General features: G+C 47.4%; 1 protein-coding gene across 27 annotated transcripts in view; it reads left to right on the plus strand.

Moving 5' to 3' along the window:
- Positions 1-16,885, plus strand: part of Nav2 (neuron navigator 2) — a 651,028-nt gene that overhangs the window by 517,044 nt on the left and 117,099 nt on the right. For 25 of the 27 annotated variants that reach the window (XM_006541297.4, XM_006541300.4, NM_001111016.1 and 22 more), the window contains one exon: positions 15,263-15,385. In XM_006541297.4, coding sequence (XP_006541360.1) covers positions 15,263-15,385 — 123 coding nt within the window. Of the gene's footprint in view, positions 1-8,039; positions 8,614-8,654; positions 8,803-15,262; positions 15,386-16,885 lie in introns of those variants that run through there. The other 2 variants (XM_030243111.1, XM_006541308.4) reach the window with 2 other exon arrangements.

Raw genomic sequence — 16,885 nt, forward strand, 5'->3', positions numbered from 1 at the left:
GAGCACTGGGCTGCTAAGAACATTAAGAATAGGTGTTATTCATCCAATCAAAGTGAGGAGAATAAATATCTATGGAGTGGTCAGACATAAGTGGAATGTCTATACCACACTCCTTCTGCAAGGTTCAGGAACCATCGTAGAAGAGAAGATGGAAAGAGGTTGAAGAAACCCAAGCAAACCAGTGTACTCAAGATCAGCCCAGCTGCGCACATGAACTCACATTAACTGTGGTTTCCCTGCACAAGACCTGTACAAGGTTAAGTGAGTCAACACTTTAGCTCATGAGCAGAGCCCTACTCCTAGCTGATAAGCTATCCACAGTGGATGGCCTCTCAGGGAGGAATGGTCAGGTTTCTTTAAGAGTGTGAGTGATCAGCCGGGCGTGGTGGCGCACGCCTTTAATCCCAGCACTCGGGAGGCAGAGGCAGGCGGATTTCTGAGTTCAAGGCCAGCCTGGTCTACAGAGTGAGTTCCAGGACAGCCAGGGCTATACAGAGAAACCCTGTCTCGAAAACCCAAAAAAAAAAAAAAAAAAAAAAGAGTGTGAGTGATCGCTGAGGCATAACCTGCACTGCAGGCCCTGGGAAGACAAGGCACTGTCTAGTACTGTCACTGTGTCATTATTCCCATCAGAGACCTGAAAACAGATCACAGGAGAAGTGTCACATCCCATACCACACACCCGCAAAGGGCTACCGGTTTGAGCACTCAGCCATTGAGACCCCAGCCTTGTCTCTTCCGTTGCTGCCCCCTGCTGGAGGTGTCTAATGTTTAGTGCTCTCCAAAGCCTGCCCTCCCTTGGATTGATAGCGGAATAGTGAGTAAGGGAGGTAGTTGAGTGTTTGCTGGCTGGATAGTGTCAAAGCTTTGTTGGGTTCTTGGTGCCTGGTCGTAAGGAGTTTAAAGCAAGGCTGGGGTCTGTTTGGGAGGTGAATGACAACACAGAGCTCCAAGTCTGGAGCATAGTATCTCTGCATATAGAAACTAGATATGTGTGGTGTAGAAAGCATTCAGTGAACAGAAGGTTCCAGAGAACCAAGCTCTGACCACAGACGGAATTTAGACTTGCATTTTCGCTGCCTAAAGCATGAAGATGACCTGCAGTGAAAGTGCAGAAGAATTCAAGGCCAGTCAGAGCTGTTAGGTTGTGGGTGGGGCTGTTTGCAGAGAACAGAAACACAGAACTCCCTGTCCTGAGTGTTTCCAAGCCTGGAATGCTGTGTATGTAAGAGACTGCAAGGGGATTCCTTCAAAGGAAGATCTTCCAGCTGAGGGTTAAGGATGCCCTGGTTCACCCCGGAGTCACGGTGGTCTCACGGTCAAGGGAACAGAACTGGGTGTTGCTTTCAGGGAAAAGTCTCCTGGAAAGACAGGACCCCATAGATCAGGCCAGGCTGGGGCATTCAGAGCAACTCCAAAGGTGATTCTTCTAAGAAAATATTTAACCCAGGCCTGTTAAAATAAACACAACATCAGACAGGCCTCTTTCCTGCTCTGGCAGCTGATCTGACCATGAGGGGAGTAGAGATTTTGTTTATTCATTTTGAGACAGAGTTTCATGCATCCCAGACTGGTCAGGAACTTGCCATGTAGCTGAGCGTGACCTTGGACTTCTCATCCTCATGTTTGCACCTCCCTGGTGCTAAGATCGCAGGTATATGCCAATAACATGCCCACTTACGTGGTGCTAGTCTCTACTAAGCAAGCACTCTACCATCTGAGTCAGATCCCAAGCCCCAGGATGAAGGGTTCAGAGGAGCAATGGACTACGGCTACTGAGACCTTCTGTAAGCTTATTACCCACAAAGCAGTCATTATACCTCTTGAGTATAGTGAAGGCAGGGGCTGAAAAGCTATTAAAGGTTATAGCATCAAACCCACTTTCTGAGTGGCTTACGGAATTTGGCTCCACCCCCACACCCTCGGCCACGTTTAAATGGTACTGTCAGCTTATCTTGTTTGTGAAAGTATTGCATTGGAGCAAGTTAAAGAGTGGAAAGAAAACCCATCAGCGACCCCCATCCCTTAGCCTGTGTGTCACAGCTGTTACGACTACAGCTCCTGCTGCGTTTATTTAAGGCAAATTATGTGTTCTGGAGGCCCCTGGTATTAGCCTCATTTCCTCTCCCAGACTGTACTTTCCCTCAGCCTGCCCAGCATTGCACCCGACTGCTGTTGGTCCTCTCCACTATTGGCTACTGTTTATCAAAGGAGATGGCTAGTTTGCTTTTGTGCTTGGTCACCTGGCTTCTAAATTACTCCTGGCTTCATCCTTGCACCCCCATGGCTCCAGCTATATAGGAAGAGACATGTCCACTTACAAGTCTGCATCACGTCGGTCCCTTCTAAGGATATACCAGTGCCAATCATCCTGGTAAAGGGGACATTCCGCCCCCCCCCCCCCGAGTGCTGCCAATGCTCTAGCGTGCTCAGCTTATGTGGTACTGGGAATGGAACCCAGATCCTTTGCAAATGCAGTAAGCGTTCTTAACCGCTGAGCTATCTTTGCAGACTCTGTAATATGCGCTTATAAAATTTTAGTATTGTATATGTCAGTGTGGGTATGTGTGAGTACATGCTCACTAACTTCTTCAACCCAAGGCTTCCCTGCTGATACTTCCAAGATGTCTCTTGAGGGACCCCCCCCCCCGCCCCCTCCTCTAAAAAGCCCCCTCTGGTATTTATCTCTGTGTTTACCCTTGTTGAGCCCCATATGCAAGCAGTTGTGAAGTCAAAGACCTGGAGTCCTGTGTCCCCAGCCTGCAGGCTGGCACCTACCCCACAACAGAAGCTGCCTGAAGTTTTTGTTGAAAAGAATGCCATAGCCTTAAACAGGAGCCTCCTTCAGAACAAATACCTACATGTAGCGCTCCTGTAGCCAGGCCTTTCTTCAGCCCTCCCCTCTCCCAGGAACCCCCAGAAATCTGGCCATTTTTAACCTGGTGAGTCAGCCTGCAGAAGTGATGTATCTCAGTTACAAGCCAGTCTCCCTCACTGCCTGTTCTCAGGATACCTTGGCATTTCTCTCAGTTGCAGGCTTGATAAAGGCTAGGTGAAACTGTGTGAACCTCAAGCGCGGTGCCAGACACTCGCTTCCTGGTGTCAGGCAGGCAAAGGCAGTTCCCCTGGCCTGTCTTCTGAAGCCAGAAGAGCAGGAAACACTGGCTGTCTGATCCCACCCTCAAAGGCTCCACTCATCTTCTAGAGAGAACATAGAATCCTCAGAGCCAGCCTACGTGTTTCTGGCAGTAATGTAAAAAGAACTTGTGTTACGTGCGGAGCAGATCGGAGACTTTGGAGCAACAGGTATAGCCATCCCAGAAGCTTAGCCACTACATCTTAGTGTGTTGGATGTGCTTGCAGGGAGAACCTGGTGTGGACAGGAATGTATGTGCTTATAGAAGACAGAGGACAGCTTTTGGGTGTCCTATTTTCTACCTGGTGTGAGACAGGGTCCCTTGGTTGCTGTGCTACCCAGCTAGCTAGCTAGTCCCGGGAGCATCTAGAGCGTTTCCTGTCTCTACCTCCCACTCCCCACAGTGTGGTACTGGGATTCCAGCTGCTCACCTTTGGAAGTCCAGCTTTTATGTGGATCTGTAGGGTCAGAACTCACGTCCTTAGGCTTCACCCACTGAACCATTTCCCCAGCTCAGGAAGGACTCTTCTGACAGTGCAGAGACTGTGATACTCCTGTGGCTACCACATGTTGTCTGCTGCGCTCTGAGGTCATTCCTCAGCCATGACCTCACCAAACATAGAGATCTCCAGCAGGTAGACGGTTCCAGGGCCAGGAGATCTCTCAGTCTAAACCTCTAGTTAACTGATATTTCAGAAGGGACTTGAGGTTCTGAAACAATTTCTACCAAACCCTGACCTGAGGTTGAGGGCACAGCTGGATCAGCTTCACCCTAGGGCCTATTAATATGGATGATATTGCCTCTCGCCACAGAGGAGTCCAGGACCAGTTACTGAAGATTTATGTTTTAAATTATAATGACACTTTTTCTTTCTTTTTTTTTTTTAAGATTTATTTATTTTATTTATGTGAGTACACTATTGCTGTCTTCACACACACCAGAAGAGGGCAGTGGATACCATTACAGGTGGTTGTGAGCCACCATGTGGTTGCTGGGAATTGAACTCAGGTCCTCTGGAAGAGCAGTCAGTGCTCCTAACTGCTGAGCCATCTCTCCAACCCTATCATGCATGACACTTGTCACATCATGACAACTAATTCTTAGGGAAACTGAGGCCCATCTTGCTGATTTCAGGATTTAAGGTGGCATCTCTGATAGGTTCTTCCCAGGGTAGAGTTACCAACATGCTTGTTTTAATTGCATGTATGTAAAAACAGTGACCAGGAGAACCCCCGGGAGCCTTTTTTTTTTAAGTGTTGGATTATATTCTATGATACTAGTCTAGAGGATATGGGATTGTTTTCTTATTCTTTAAATTCGATTTATGTGTAAAGATGTTTTGTCTGTATATGTGTCTGAGCCTAATGCCTGCAGAGACCACAAGAAGGTACTGGGTCCGCTGGGACTCTATGGGTGCTGGAAATTGAACCTGGGTCCTCTGGAAGAGTAGCTAGCGCTCTTAACCACTGAGCCATCCTTCCGGCCTCTGTACACGTGACTTTTGCAGAGCTAAAAAACAAAACAGAACACAGAAGAGCTCACATGAAGATAGGTATCAGTTATCTGTCAATGAAATGGGCTTGTGAGTGGCAAACATGTACCACATTAATATAGAATATTGACATAGATCAGACTTTGAAGGGAGGAAGGAGCTAGGAAACTCAATGATTATTGTACAACTTTCTTACAAACCCTTAAATGCTCTGAAAAATCAAGGTATTTAAAAATAAAGTAAAATTTAGTTTGAACTCTGCTAAGGACAGCCTACAGCCAAGAAGCCATGGCCCTGGAAAGTGTATTTTTCTCCGAATCCCTGGTGATTTAAGTTCATCTATGTTGCGAGACTTCCTGGGTATCAGTGCGTCTCTGTTCAGCATGTTTGATGCCAAGAAAGAGCTCAAAGGGGCTTTGTCTAGAGAGCAGTCTCCTGTGTGCTCGGATGCGTCTCATCTTTCACAGGGTGAACAGAAAGCTTCCTGCTGGTGCTAGAAATATTTGCTGCAATCCACACTAACAGTTGAACCACAATAAAGAGAATTCAGTCAAGACAAAATCCCAGATACAGGGGCGGGGATGGGGGTCGGGGCTGCTTGCCCATTTTTCCAAAGCTGCCGGTGTTTCTTCAGAGGGATGTGCAGTAGTTCCCATTTTAAACAAGAGTTCTCATGGATCACGATGAAGATTTTACACATGCTCATTTATTTAGATAGGAGGTGCTAAGGACACTGGTTGGACTTCTTGGCTCTCTGTCCACCCAAGGATGCATTTCATTAGCATAGTTATAGCATTTCAAAAATTAAAACTCTTGGGCCAGAGAAATGGCTTTGTCCCATAAGCATGAGCTCAGTCCCCAGATTCATGGATGTAAGGAAGAGAGGAGCTGGGGTGATGGCTCAGTAGTTAAGAGCACACGTTCCTCTAGCAGAGGACCCAGGTTCAATTTCCAGCCTCATATGGCAACACACAACCATCTCTAACTTCACTTCCAGGGGTTCCAGTGCTCTCTCCTGGCCCTGAGAGATACCAGGCATACATGTGATGCTCACGTAGTCATGAAGGCAAAGAAGCCACGCACATAATCTGGCCTACACACACACACACACACACACACACACACACACACACACACTAATAGAAGAAGAAGAAACTTCAGATTATTTTCTTTGTATTGTATATGGCATTATACCTGTTCTTGTGTGTGTATATGTGAGTTTTTAACTCTGTTTGTGCTTGTGGATGTGTGCACATGTGTGTAGAGCCAGAAGTTGACACTAGGTATATTCCTTTGCTGGTATCCACCTTTCTTTTCCTTTATTTTAATGAGATTGGGTGTGCCAGTTAGTCAGTCTTATGTCAATTTGACACACAAACTAGAGTTATCTGAAAGGAGGGCATCTTGGTTGAGAAGATACCACAATAAGAACCCAGATGGAAGGTGTTTGCTTAATTAGTGATTAATGGGGAAGGGCCCTGCCCATTGTGGGTGGTGCCATACCTGGGTAGGTGGTCCTGGGCTCTGTAACAAAGCAGGCTGAGCAAGCCAGGGAAGCAGCACCCCTCCATGGCCTCTGCATCAGGTACCGCCTCCAAATTCCTGCCCTGTTTGAATTCCTGTCCTGATTTTCTTCGATGATAAGCAGCAATGTGGAAGGGTAAGCCGAATAAACCCTTTCCTCCCCAACTTATTTTTGGTGGTGGTGTTTTGTCTCAGCAATAGAAACCCTAAGATGTAGGCTATCACGGTGTAGGCCCTGATTGGCCTGGGCCTTTCAATCTAGATCAAGCCAGCCTACAGTTCACGGAGATCCATTTGCCTCCCCTGTGTTTGGATTAAAGGCATCCACCAACACCCATGACCGCTTCCGTTTTTAAGACAGGGTCTCTCACTGGACCTGGAACTTACTGATTCACTTAGGCTGGTGGGCCGATGAGATCCAGGGATCTGCCTTACTCTACCTGCCACCCCCAGTACTGGATTTACAGAGTCCACTCTCCTACTTACTGCTTTTATACAAGTCCTGGGAATCTTAACTCGGGTCCTGATACTTGTTAATAGAAAGTCTGTCATCTATTGAGCCATCTCTTAGATGACCCTCAACACCACCACCTCCAATTGAAATTCTTATAGCACATCTATCTATATAGGATAAGCTAAACTGAAGTCCTCTGGAAATTAGTGTTCCATGGACTTTTATTAAAATATGGAGCAGCTCTTGCCCAGCAGTGGTTGGTTGTGGTTGCATGCTTTTAATCCCAGCACTTGGGAGGCAGAAGCAGGTGGATCTCTGAGTTAGAGGCCAGCCTGATCTACAGAGTGAGTTCCAGGACAGCCAGGGCTACACAGAGAAACCCTGTCTATGTATGTATGAATGAATGAATGAATGAATGAATGAGTGAGTGAATGAGGAGCATCCCACTGCTTTTTACAGAAGATGCACAGACCAGGGTATCACATTTTAGAACTGTGCAGACATCTCCCCTCTTGGATCCATCACTCTGCAAGGAGCGTGGTAAGGATAAAACAGTGAAAAGATGAGTCAGAGTCACCTGGGTGCTGAAATCAGAGGATCAAGGGAATAACAATGCTGCCAGGTACCACTGCTGAATCCCACCCCACCCCACCTCCTGCCCCTACCTTACCACCTCCCCCACCCACCTGCTGTGAGTCTCAAAGTGGGGAAGCCATTGCCCTGCTGAAGGAATAGCACAGCCACTCAGCAAGTCATACTGTACCTTGGAGGCCTGAGAGCCAGTGCCACTGATTGCAAATGTGTAAAAATGGCCTTCTAGATTCAAAGAAATCTGACTTTCAGAGTTTCCGCTTTTAGGTAGTGGCCTCAAAACTACTCTTGGTTGAATTTGTCTTTAAGGCTTTATGTGTAGGGCCAAAGAGATGGCTCAGCATTTAAGAGTACTGGCTGCTCTTCCAGAAGTCCTGAGTTCAATTCCCAGACATCACATAGTGGCTCACAGCCATCTATCTGTAAATGGGGTCAGATATCCTCTTCTGTCATGGAGGTCTACATGCAAATAGAGCACTCGTGTATTTAAAAGATGTTATTTGCAGTGTTACTGAAATATTGCATATGTCATAAAATACCTGTCCCACCCCCACCCCAAAGCCATAAGAATTCAAAGGGTTTGATGTCTCCCACAATGGTGCACAGCCATAACCTAGAACCCAAGAGCTGAAGGCAGGAGGATCTCAAATTTGGGACCAGCCTGGGCTACAAAGTGACACCCCAGTCTAGAAATATACAAGCAACAGAGGCATGCCAAGAAGTAGATATAACAGAGGGACTATGTTTCTTTGTCTGCAGTCCTCTACCTCCCATACCTACTCCCGCTCACCCCTACCCACCCCCCACCTATCCCCTACTGGGCAGAAATCACTGCTTTTGTTGTTGGGTGTTTGAGTCAGCAGGGAAGCTAGCTGAAGCAGTAAGGTCCGACTTGAGCCACCTGGGCAACCGCCAGAGGGTGCTGAGCCTGCTAGCTTGTAAGAAGTTTAATTTGTTGCAAACCCCACATCCCAACGAATACCCTGTGTTTGCCTACAGCGTGCTCTCTTCTGTGCTTAATTCTGTGATACCTGGTTGGGGTCTGGATCCTGCGACCCTGTGATTGCACCTCCACTCCAGCCTGTCTTTCTCTCCCCCACCCTGCTCTCTGTGCTCCTGCGGCCTGCTCAGGCTCCATCTGATTAGCTTGGCAACCTCTTTCAAGTGCTCCCTGGAGGGCCAGGCTCTGTTGACAAGGGCCAGCCAGAGTAGGCTGCAGACCTCCTGGGTTCACTTGTACTGTGGCTGCCCGCCCGCTGGCCTGCCTGCTGCCTGCCTGCCTGCTTCTCTCCATCCAGAGAACTTTTCATCCAAGCCAGGATTGAGATGGATGTGAATTGCAGAAAAGCCAGGGAAGGAGCTCGTGTGCTTTGAGCTGAGAACCTCCCCCAGCGGAACAGTTCACAGTTCTCAAGGTCTGTTTGCTGGGGTTATGTTCCCGGTGCTCAGAGCTGAGGCGGCTTAATATGGCTACAGGTAGCTGGATGGGGAAGCTAGGGATGTAAGTAGAACTCTACATCCTCCTGGAAGGAGAAAGGTTGGAAACCTGGTGAGGTCCTGAGGAGCTAGCAGCCCCCAGGGACAGCAGAAAGCGGCACAGAAAGGTAGGAAATGTGTCCTATATCCCTCAGCCCTAGGAGGGGTTGGGAGGGTTCCAGCAAACGGCTGAGGAGAGGGTGGGTGTGTGCCCAAGGATTGCCTATAAAGGCGCAGAATGAAAGCTGGGAGCTTTCCTACCTGCCCCTGCCCTTGTGTGTGTGTGTGTGTGTGTGTGTGTATGTGTGTGAGTGTGGGTGTGTTGCCCAGTTGGGGTCATTTGTAATTCTAGTCCTGTCACCACAGGGAAACTTGAGCTCTGACCCTGTATTTTCTCCAGAAACTGCTGTTGGTTTTGTTTTCTTTTATGTCAGCCTAGGGGACCCATCAACAGGAAGTGATACATTTTAGTATCTTTGACTGGGATGGCTTTTATTTCCTTGAAAATAAGAATATTCTGTGGGGAGGGTAGTAGAGACACTGAGAGGATGACACTGTTTGCTGAGTGACATGTGTCACGCTCTGTCAGTGTGCCACACTAAAACTCCAGGGCAGATGGGACCTGAAAGAAAAAAAAAATGAGTGTCGCCATTTTAATATCAGCACAGAAAAATTGGCCTCGTTTTTTTTTGTGATCTCATTTTTGCATTTCATATGCATCATCTTAAATCAGACACAGCAGCTGCCCCACCCGCCTTTGGTAAAGACCCGGCGCCTTCAAAGGGATTAGGCAGCTCTGCTAGGCTGGCATTCAGCTTGTCCCTCTGTGACCCAGAGGGAGGTTTAGCCATCTAACTTCTAAGAGGCCCTAAGCTAAAAGGATCTTTTTACAGGTTTGTCCAGAAACTCAATTTACATCCTAATAAACTCAGAGAATCAATGTCACGCTGGGCTGTAACCCTGCAGCGTGCCTTGAAGAGCACGTGTTGTTTAGCTGCTAAAATGTGGTGGTCTGGGGCTATCAGCCCCCCTCCTGCTCCCTCCCAGCTTTATGCAACACCATAACTGTTGATGTACGTGCTGGTGTATTTATGTTGATATTGGCAAGGGATCTCACCTATGCCCATTTGCCTATGTTCACTTCTAAACTAAAGCTGTGTCCAAAAACTTGCAGACAGGCTGATAAAGTCTTTGAAGAAAAGTAATCGCCAGGCCCGATGTGCTTTTCCGCCTCCCGTTCCTGCTTTCATTTCTTGCAGCAGAGAGCTATTTCCTTTTCACTGCATGCGCGTGCTGCTCTAAGTGCACTAGAGTGAGTCCTTCCTTACCTGTGGTTCCTTCCCCACCCCCACCTACCCCTACCCCCAGCCCCCAGCCCCACCTCCAGCTCCATCCACAACAGTGACGTCTTTCCAAGTGAAAGACCCCCCCAGCTGAGGCAGGCTAGGTAGAACTGTGAACTTGGAAGGTACAAGGACATGTCACATCCAGCCAGTTTCACTGGGCTCTGTGGTATTACCTCACTGCACTTAGGAAGGGAAAGGATCTCTTTACCCAGTCTTCGATTCTGTCTAGTGTTTGTTCCAATGGACGCTGTGGGGTTCCTTAGCTAGTGTGAGTCTGAGGCCAGCCTGATCTACAGAGTATGTTTCAGTACAGCCATGGCTACACAGAGACACCCTGTCTCAAAGAAACAAAACAAAACAAAACAAAACAAAACAAAACAAAACAAAACAACAACAACAAAACCAAAGGGGAAAAAGGAGGGAAGGAAGGGAGGGAGGGAGGGAGGGAGGGAGGGAGGGAGGGAGGGAGGGAGGGAGGGGAAGGAAGGAAGGAAGGAAGATAGGAAGGAAGGAAGGAAGGAAGGAAGGAAGGAAGGAAGGAAGGAAGGAAGGAAGGAAGGAAGAAGGTGTCTTGTGGCTGGCACATGGCCTTTGCAATGGGGATACGAGGTCCACCCTGCAGGTTTGCTCATTCCCTAGAAGTCAAGGTGATTCAGCCAGCATGAGAACTGGTGTTAGGGAAAAGTCTGTAGCAAAATATATTGGTGAGAAAAAAAAATGCTCATCAAAAAAGCATTTGGTGTATGAGGAGCAGAAGAGAAGGCCCAGAGGTGTGTATACTGCTCTCCCAAGGGACCAGAGTTTGGTTCCCGTGAAACCTACATCAGGACGTTCACAGCATCCTTGATGCTAGCTCAAGAGGGTCTTCTGTCACCTGCACACATGGGCACATATCCACACACAGTCATACATGTATAGACATCGTTAAAAACATAAATGAATAGGGGGCTAGAGAGGTGGTTCTGGCTGCTCTTCCAGAGGATCTTCATTTGATTCCCAGAAGCCTCATGGTGGCTCACGAACATCTGTAACTCCAGTCCCGAGGGACTCAGCACCATCTTGTGTTCTTCCTGGACATCAGACATGCGTGTGATGCGCATATAGATAGATAGATAGATAGATAGATAGATAGATAGATAGATAGATAGATAGATAGATAGACAGATAGATAGATAGATATATCACAAAACACCCATGCACATAAAATGAATAAAAAACTTAAAACTATAAATATGTCTTGTTAAAAATAGGGTATGGGATGATGGCAGCATGGAAAATCCAGTGTGCTCTTTGAAACTGAAGTGGGGCCTGGTACTTGGCCGCTCTCAGCCACATCTGCATCCCTGCCCTTTGTCTCGGTTCCCTCCCATGCAGTTGACTCTCCTCCCTTTTCACTGGTGTTCCAACCACAACAAACCCCTTCCTTCCCTTGGCTTACCTCTTCCATTTCCCCTTCCTGCTTCTGTGCTATGGTTTCATGTGCCTGGATGGACTTTGTTTTCATTAGCAACCCCCCAGTGTCACCTGTAGGACCAGCTTCTCCAGCACTCTGACACCTGCAGCTGCTGTACCCTACCTCAGCCTCTTAAACCTTCATGTTACACCCCTCAGTTTGGAGAGTAGAACTATTTGCCTAATTCCCAATAATTGTGAGTTTCAGCAGCAGAACCTGGGTTTGTCATCTCTCTAGCCCTAGGCTGGCACAGAGCCTAGTGCTTGTATTGTGTCCAGGAGATCATATAACCATTGTCCTAGGATTTGGACACTTGGGAACAGCATCTATATTAATTATGAGATGGCCCTGTTCTTGAAGTCTTGGGGAGCTTTGGAAGGGTTCAGAAGCAAAGACCCTTGACTACTGTCACTGCAGAACTCGGGTAGGCAATGTGGGAATTGTTCAGTAGCCTTTGGTGTAGGCAGGAACCCATGTGGCAGATACAAAGGTACCACAGCTCCTCATTGGATAACAGTGATAATTGTTTGTGTCCCCAAGGAGAAGGCAGGTGTGGTGCTGGGGCCCTGGGACTCAGCCCTGGATCAGCTGTCTCCTTAGCTCGTAACCTTGAGCAAGTCACTTCATGTCCCCACCCCATTTGAGCCTCAGCTAGAGCTGCAAAAGATGAGATGACCTTCCCCGCTGTCTCCCTAAGCCCTCAGAGCATGAGTTCGTTGACAACTCTGAGCCTTGCCCAGGGTTTCGGATGGATATACCAGGGACTGCTTCTTCAGAGAGCCAGGCGCTCACGTGGGGTTGGCTTTGCAGAGGCAGAAACTAGAAATGCATGCAGAGGAACAGCAATGGCCCTGTGGATAAAGGCACTTGCTGCATAAAGGAGGGAAGGGGCTCCATAGAGTAGTCCTCTGACCTCTGCACAGCATGTGCATATCACACACACACACACACGTCATATTCATACATACACACTAATAAAATAATAAAACCTTAAAATTCTTTTTTTTCATGTCATGCATGTGGTGTTTGTGTGGGTGGGTGTGAATGTAGGTCACAGACTATAGGCTGTCTGTCCCAGCATCCCACCCCTCCCTCAGCAGGGGTGAGGGGTGGAGGGCTGCCATCTCCTTGCCCAGGTGCAGGTCATTGCCCAACCGTATGTATTGTTTCACCAGCAATAAAAATCCAGCAGGGAATGAGCACTGCTAAAATTAGTTTGTTTGTCCTTTGACAAGATCTCCCCAGTTGGGAAAAAAAATTGTGTTTATCTAACTGGCAGGGTGACTTTGCTGAGATCAAGATTAACAGCCCTGGTTAATGGGACATGAAGTTGTACTTTGAAGAGCTCCCCTGCTCTCTCAGCAAGAACACTTTCTAAATGTTCAGCCTTCAACAGATGCTGTGCCTTGGGTGGAGGTGTTTGCCCCTCTGTCGCTACTTGGATACAAGTCAGCCACTCTGCTATTCCCTGGCTTGCTACATGTGGTACACAGACAGACAGATGGACGGATCCTAGGTACAGTGACAGGCAGACATTCATCTTAAGGTGTCCATTTTACTACCGTTTAAGCTGGCAGGAAGAAAGTCTATGATCAACATGGTCTCAGTTTGTGTCTGCTAAGCCCTCTGTGGTTGTTAGTCTGCGCTTCATTCCTTTATGTGTTCACTAAGCCAGGCAAAGAAATAGTTAACATATGTGTAGAAGTAGGATGAGCTAGGAATATGGATTTGAACAAAATAATAGACCCCGCGTTCAAGAAGCTCATCGCCTTCTGAGAAAAAGGCATTAAAAGGCGGTTATGCAAATGGTTGTTTAACAACGGCTGTGATCGTTTCTTATTTTAATTGTCATTAATATATAATTCAAGTACCATGCTTTTTTCCCCTTTAATCATACTGCTGGGTGAAAAGTTCAGTCTGTTGTGTCTTGTTGGCACAACCACAAACACTTGGTTTGATTGGCTAGATGGATAGATTTATGTATGTAGTGTATATATGTGTGTGTGTGTGTAGTGTATATGAGTAGTGTATACCAGTGTGTGTATGTTTAGTGTATCAATATGTAGCATATGTGTATGTGCATGCTCACATGTGTGTATATATGTGTGTATATGTAGTATATGTATGTACTGTGTGTATATGTAGTTGTAGGTATGTAGTATGTGTGTGCATGTGTATGTGTGGGGATGTAGGGTCTGTGTGTGTAGGTGCGTGTGTGAGTGTGTCTGTGTATGTGTGGCGTGTGTATATGTGTGTGTAGGGTCTCTGTGTGTAGACGTGTATGTGAGTGCGTATGTGTGTAGTATATATGTGTATATAGTGTGTGCATGTAGTGTATATGAGTAGTGTCTGTATTAGTGTGTGTATGTGTAGTTGTCAATATATAGCATATGTGTGCATATGGATGCACACACGTGTATATATAGTATATATATGTAGTATATGTATATAGTGTGTATAGTGTATATGTATATGGTGTGTAGTGTATATGTATGTACTATGTATATATGTAGTATATATGTAGGTGTGTGTGTATTTGTGTAGGTATGTAGGGTCTATGTGTGTAGATCTGTATGTGAGTGGTGAGTGTGTATGTGTGTGTGTGTGTGTGTGTGTTTGCCACTGCTCATACAAGGTAGCTAGCTCCATGGAAGGCTTTCGTCTTTGCCCCTTTCTTGGCTTCTCTAACTCTGCCAAAAAGCTCAGTACCTCACAACTCTGTTCTCCCAAAAAATACCTGAAGCAGGTGGCAGCCAGGGCCGAACAACCACACTATCCATGATAAGCTGAAACATACATGTAGGAGAGCTCCCATGATCCAGCTTAGTGAGCCGTGTTAGTCGCACAGTGACGTATGGGGCTCTGAGCTCCATGTTACCAGACTTGAAATACAAAAGTCATGTTTTTTCAGAAACCTAGTCAGTGATCTAATGGGGCCCATGCAGGATCAAAACCATCAAGTTCAGCGCTGGGCTCTGCCTGAATTTAGCACTGCTATGCATTCTCCTTTGTAAATGAGGAGGCCCACCTACCCAGTCCCTGCATGGGGTTGCGGAAGGGGCCTGGGTAGCATGAGGCACAGATGCTTGACGCTTGAACAACTATGCTTACAGGGACTCTCTGGTTGGTAGATTTTAAGTCATCTATTCAGAAGGCTCTGGGGTTCTCCCTCTCCAAAGCACACTGAATCCAACAGAAGATGGCCTTGTAGCATCACCAAGAGTAAATGAGTGTTACTCAGAGTCTTGTGGGAAACCTCTGATGACATCAGTGTTGAAGGTGAAACCAGACACCGTTCATACTCTAACCGTAGCAGCTTCGATGCCTGCCACTCATGCTGTCTTCCTCCATCCTCCATCTTTCCCTGCCTCCTCCCTCGAAGCTTGCCTGCTTTCTCCGGTCTGGTCTGTCGCTGTTTCACCCACAGTATGCTAAGGACTCGTCAGCTCTGTTTATGTGACTTTGATAGGACACCTGCTTGCATAATTGCAGACATTCGGAAGTATGTCATGAGTACATCTGACAGCTGATTTTATTCACCACTTCCGTCTGCTTCATAGATTCCCATGAGTTGCATTCATTAAGCCCCGCATGCTCTCTCCCCACCTCATGAGATCCTAGGCTGAATCAGCAGCTGAATTTTCCTTGGGCTGGAGTGACAGAGCCTCGGGAAATCTTTTCTTCCCCACCTAAGAGCACAAGGGACCCATGCGGGGTTTCTGGATACAATGGCAAGACTGTGCACCACTGCTTTTGACCAAATACACCTACCATCCTCTTTTTTCAAAGGTATATGACAGATGGTGGACTCGGCCTTTACACCCGTCGCCTGAACCGGCTTCCTGATGGGATGGCTGTGGTGCGAGAGACCCTACAACGAAATACCTCCCTGGGCCTCGGAGATGCTGACAGGTAGGCATGCTGCGCTCGGATGTAGCCACACGTCATACCAGAGCCATTTGAGAGTGGCCTACAGTATGCTGCTCGTGATATGAGGACAGTGGATCAGTTCTTCAGCTGACACAAAAAGTAGGAAAGGGGGGCTGCTGCTTCCTAGGTCTTGCTTGTATATGGTCATGGGCATGCGTATATGTAGGTATGTATTCAGTGATGGTGCGGAGAGAGGAACCCAGGGCCTCGTGAATGTCAGTTAAGTTCTCTACCACCAAGCTACATCCTCAACTCTAGGCTGGCACTTCTGATAGCAAGGGTTCGGGCTTGAGCGGTTTGGTTGCTGTTTTGACTGTTACTCCGACTCTCTCCTGCAGGCCCCAGGGACCTGCCTCACTTCCTCTCTCATTACTCAACTTTCCAGGTATTGCACCTTGAGATAACCAGGTCTGTATGCAGAGTGCAGTTCAGGCCAAAGCCCCCTGCTGTGAAGCTTAGGGTATATATTCAACTGACACACACACACAGTAAAGAGCTGACATCAAAAGGGGGGTCTGTCGACCTCTGTCACCACCATTGCCAGAGACACAAAGAACCTGTGTCCACCCTTCCTACTGCAAGGAATGAATGTTTGGCCTCCAGGTTTCTAGACCAGACTCTGACGTAAACCAATCCCCAGACCCTGAGCAAGCTCTGAAAGGACAGGTGTGATTTGCCATCTCTGGCCTGCTGTCTTTCTGGTCCTCCATGTATAGTTCAGGTACTCTTTAGCTGTTCTGTCTCGCTCAACCTCCTTCCACATCTGGGCAGACGAGCTGTAGCAGGGAACTTGGAGGGGAGTGCTTTGAAGTTGCTGTGTACTTTTAGGGTGCTGCACTCTGATTTTGTGAAGGCCACGTTGTGAGGTAGGGTTGTTTTCTTGCTGTTCTCCTAGCAGGTGAGGGGCTGGAAGGATGATCCAGTGGTTGGAGCACTTGCTGTTCTTTCAGAGGAGTTTGGGTGTGGTAGCCCACATTGGGCAGCTCACAACCCCCCTATAACTCTAGCCTCTGGGGGATCTGGCATCTCTTTTGGGCCTCTGTAGGCACCTATGCACCTCTCTCTCTCTCTCTCTCTCTCTCTCTCTCTCTCACACACACACACACACACACACACACACACACACACACACACACACACATTTCTCTTTAAAATAATGCTAGATGGGTTATGTAGCTCTATGGCTTGCTTCAGAGAAGCAGGGCAACTTTGTAAAGAGACAAATGCTGAACTATTGCCCAACAGTAGAAGAAGAATTCTCACATTCTTTAGGGAGAGGGTAGAAAGGCTGGGTTGGGGGAAAGTGCTGAGTTCATTGTCATGGACTCTGACCCAGTGTCTATTAACTCTGCATGTCCTCATTTGAGTCTCCCAGTATCCAGTGTGGTCACTTATGTTGGGGAAGGCAAAAGGCTGTTTATCAGAGTTCCACCACAGGTTAGCTTTGTGGCTGCTGTTCTATAAATGATTGGTTTGAAAAAG

This window comes from Mus musculus, chromosome 7 (assembly GCF_000001635.26).
Source record: "Mus musculus strain C57BL/6J chromosome 7, GRCm38.p6 C57BL/6J".
NCBI lineage: Eukaryota > Metazoa > Chordata > Mammalia > Rodentia > Muridae > Mus > Mus musculus.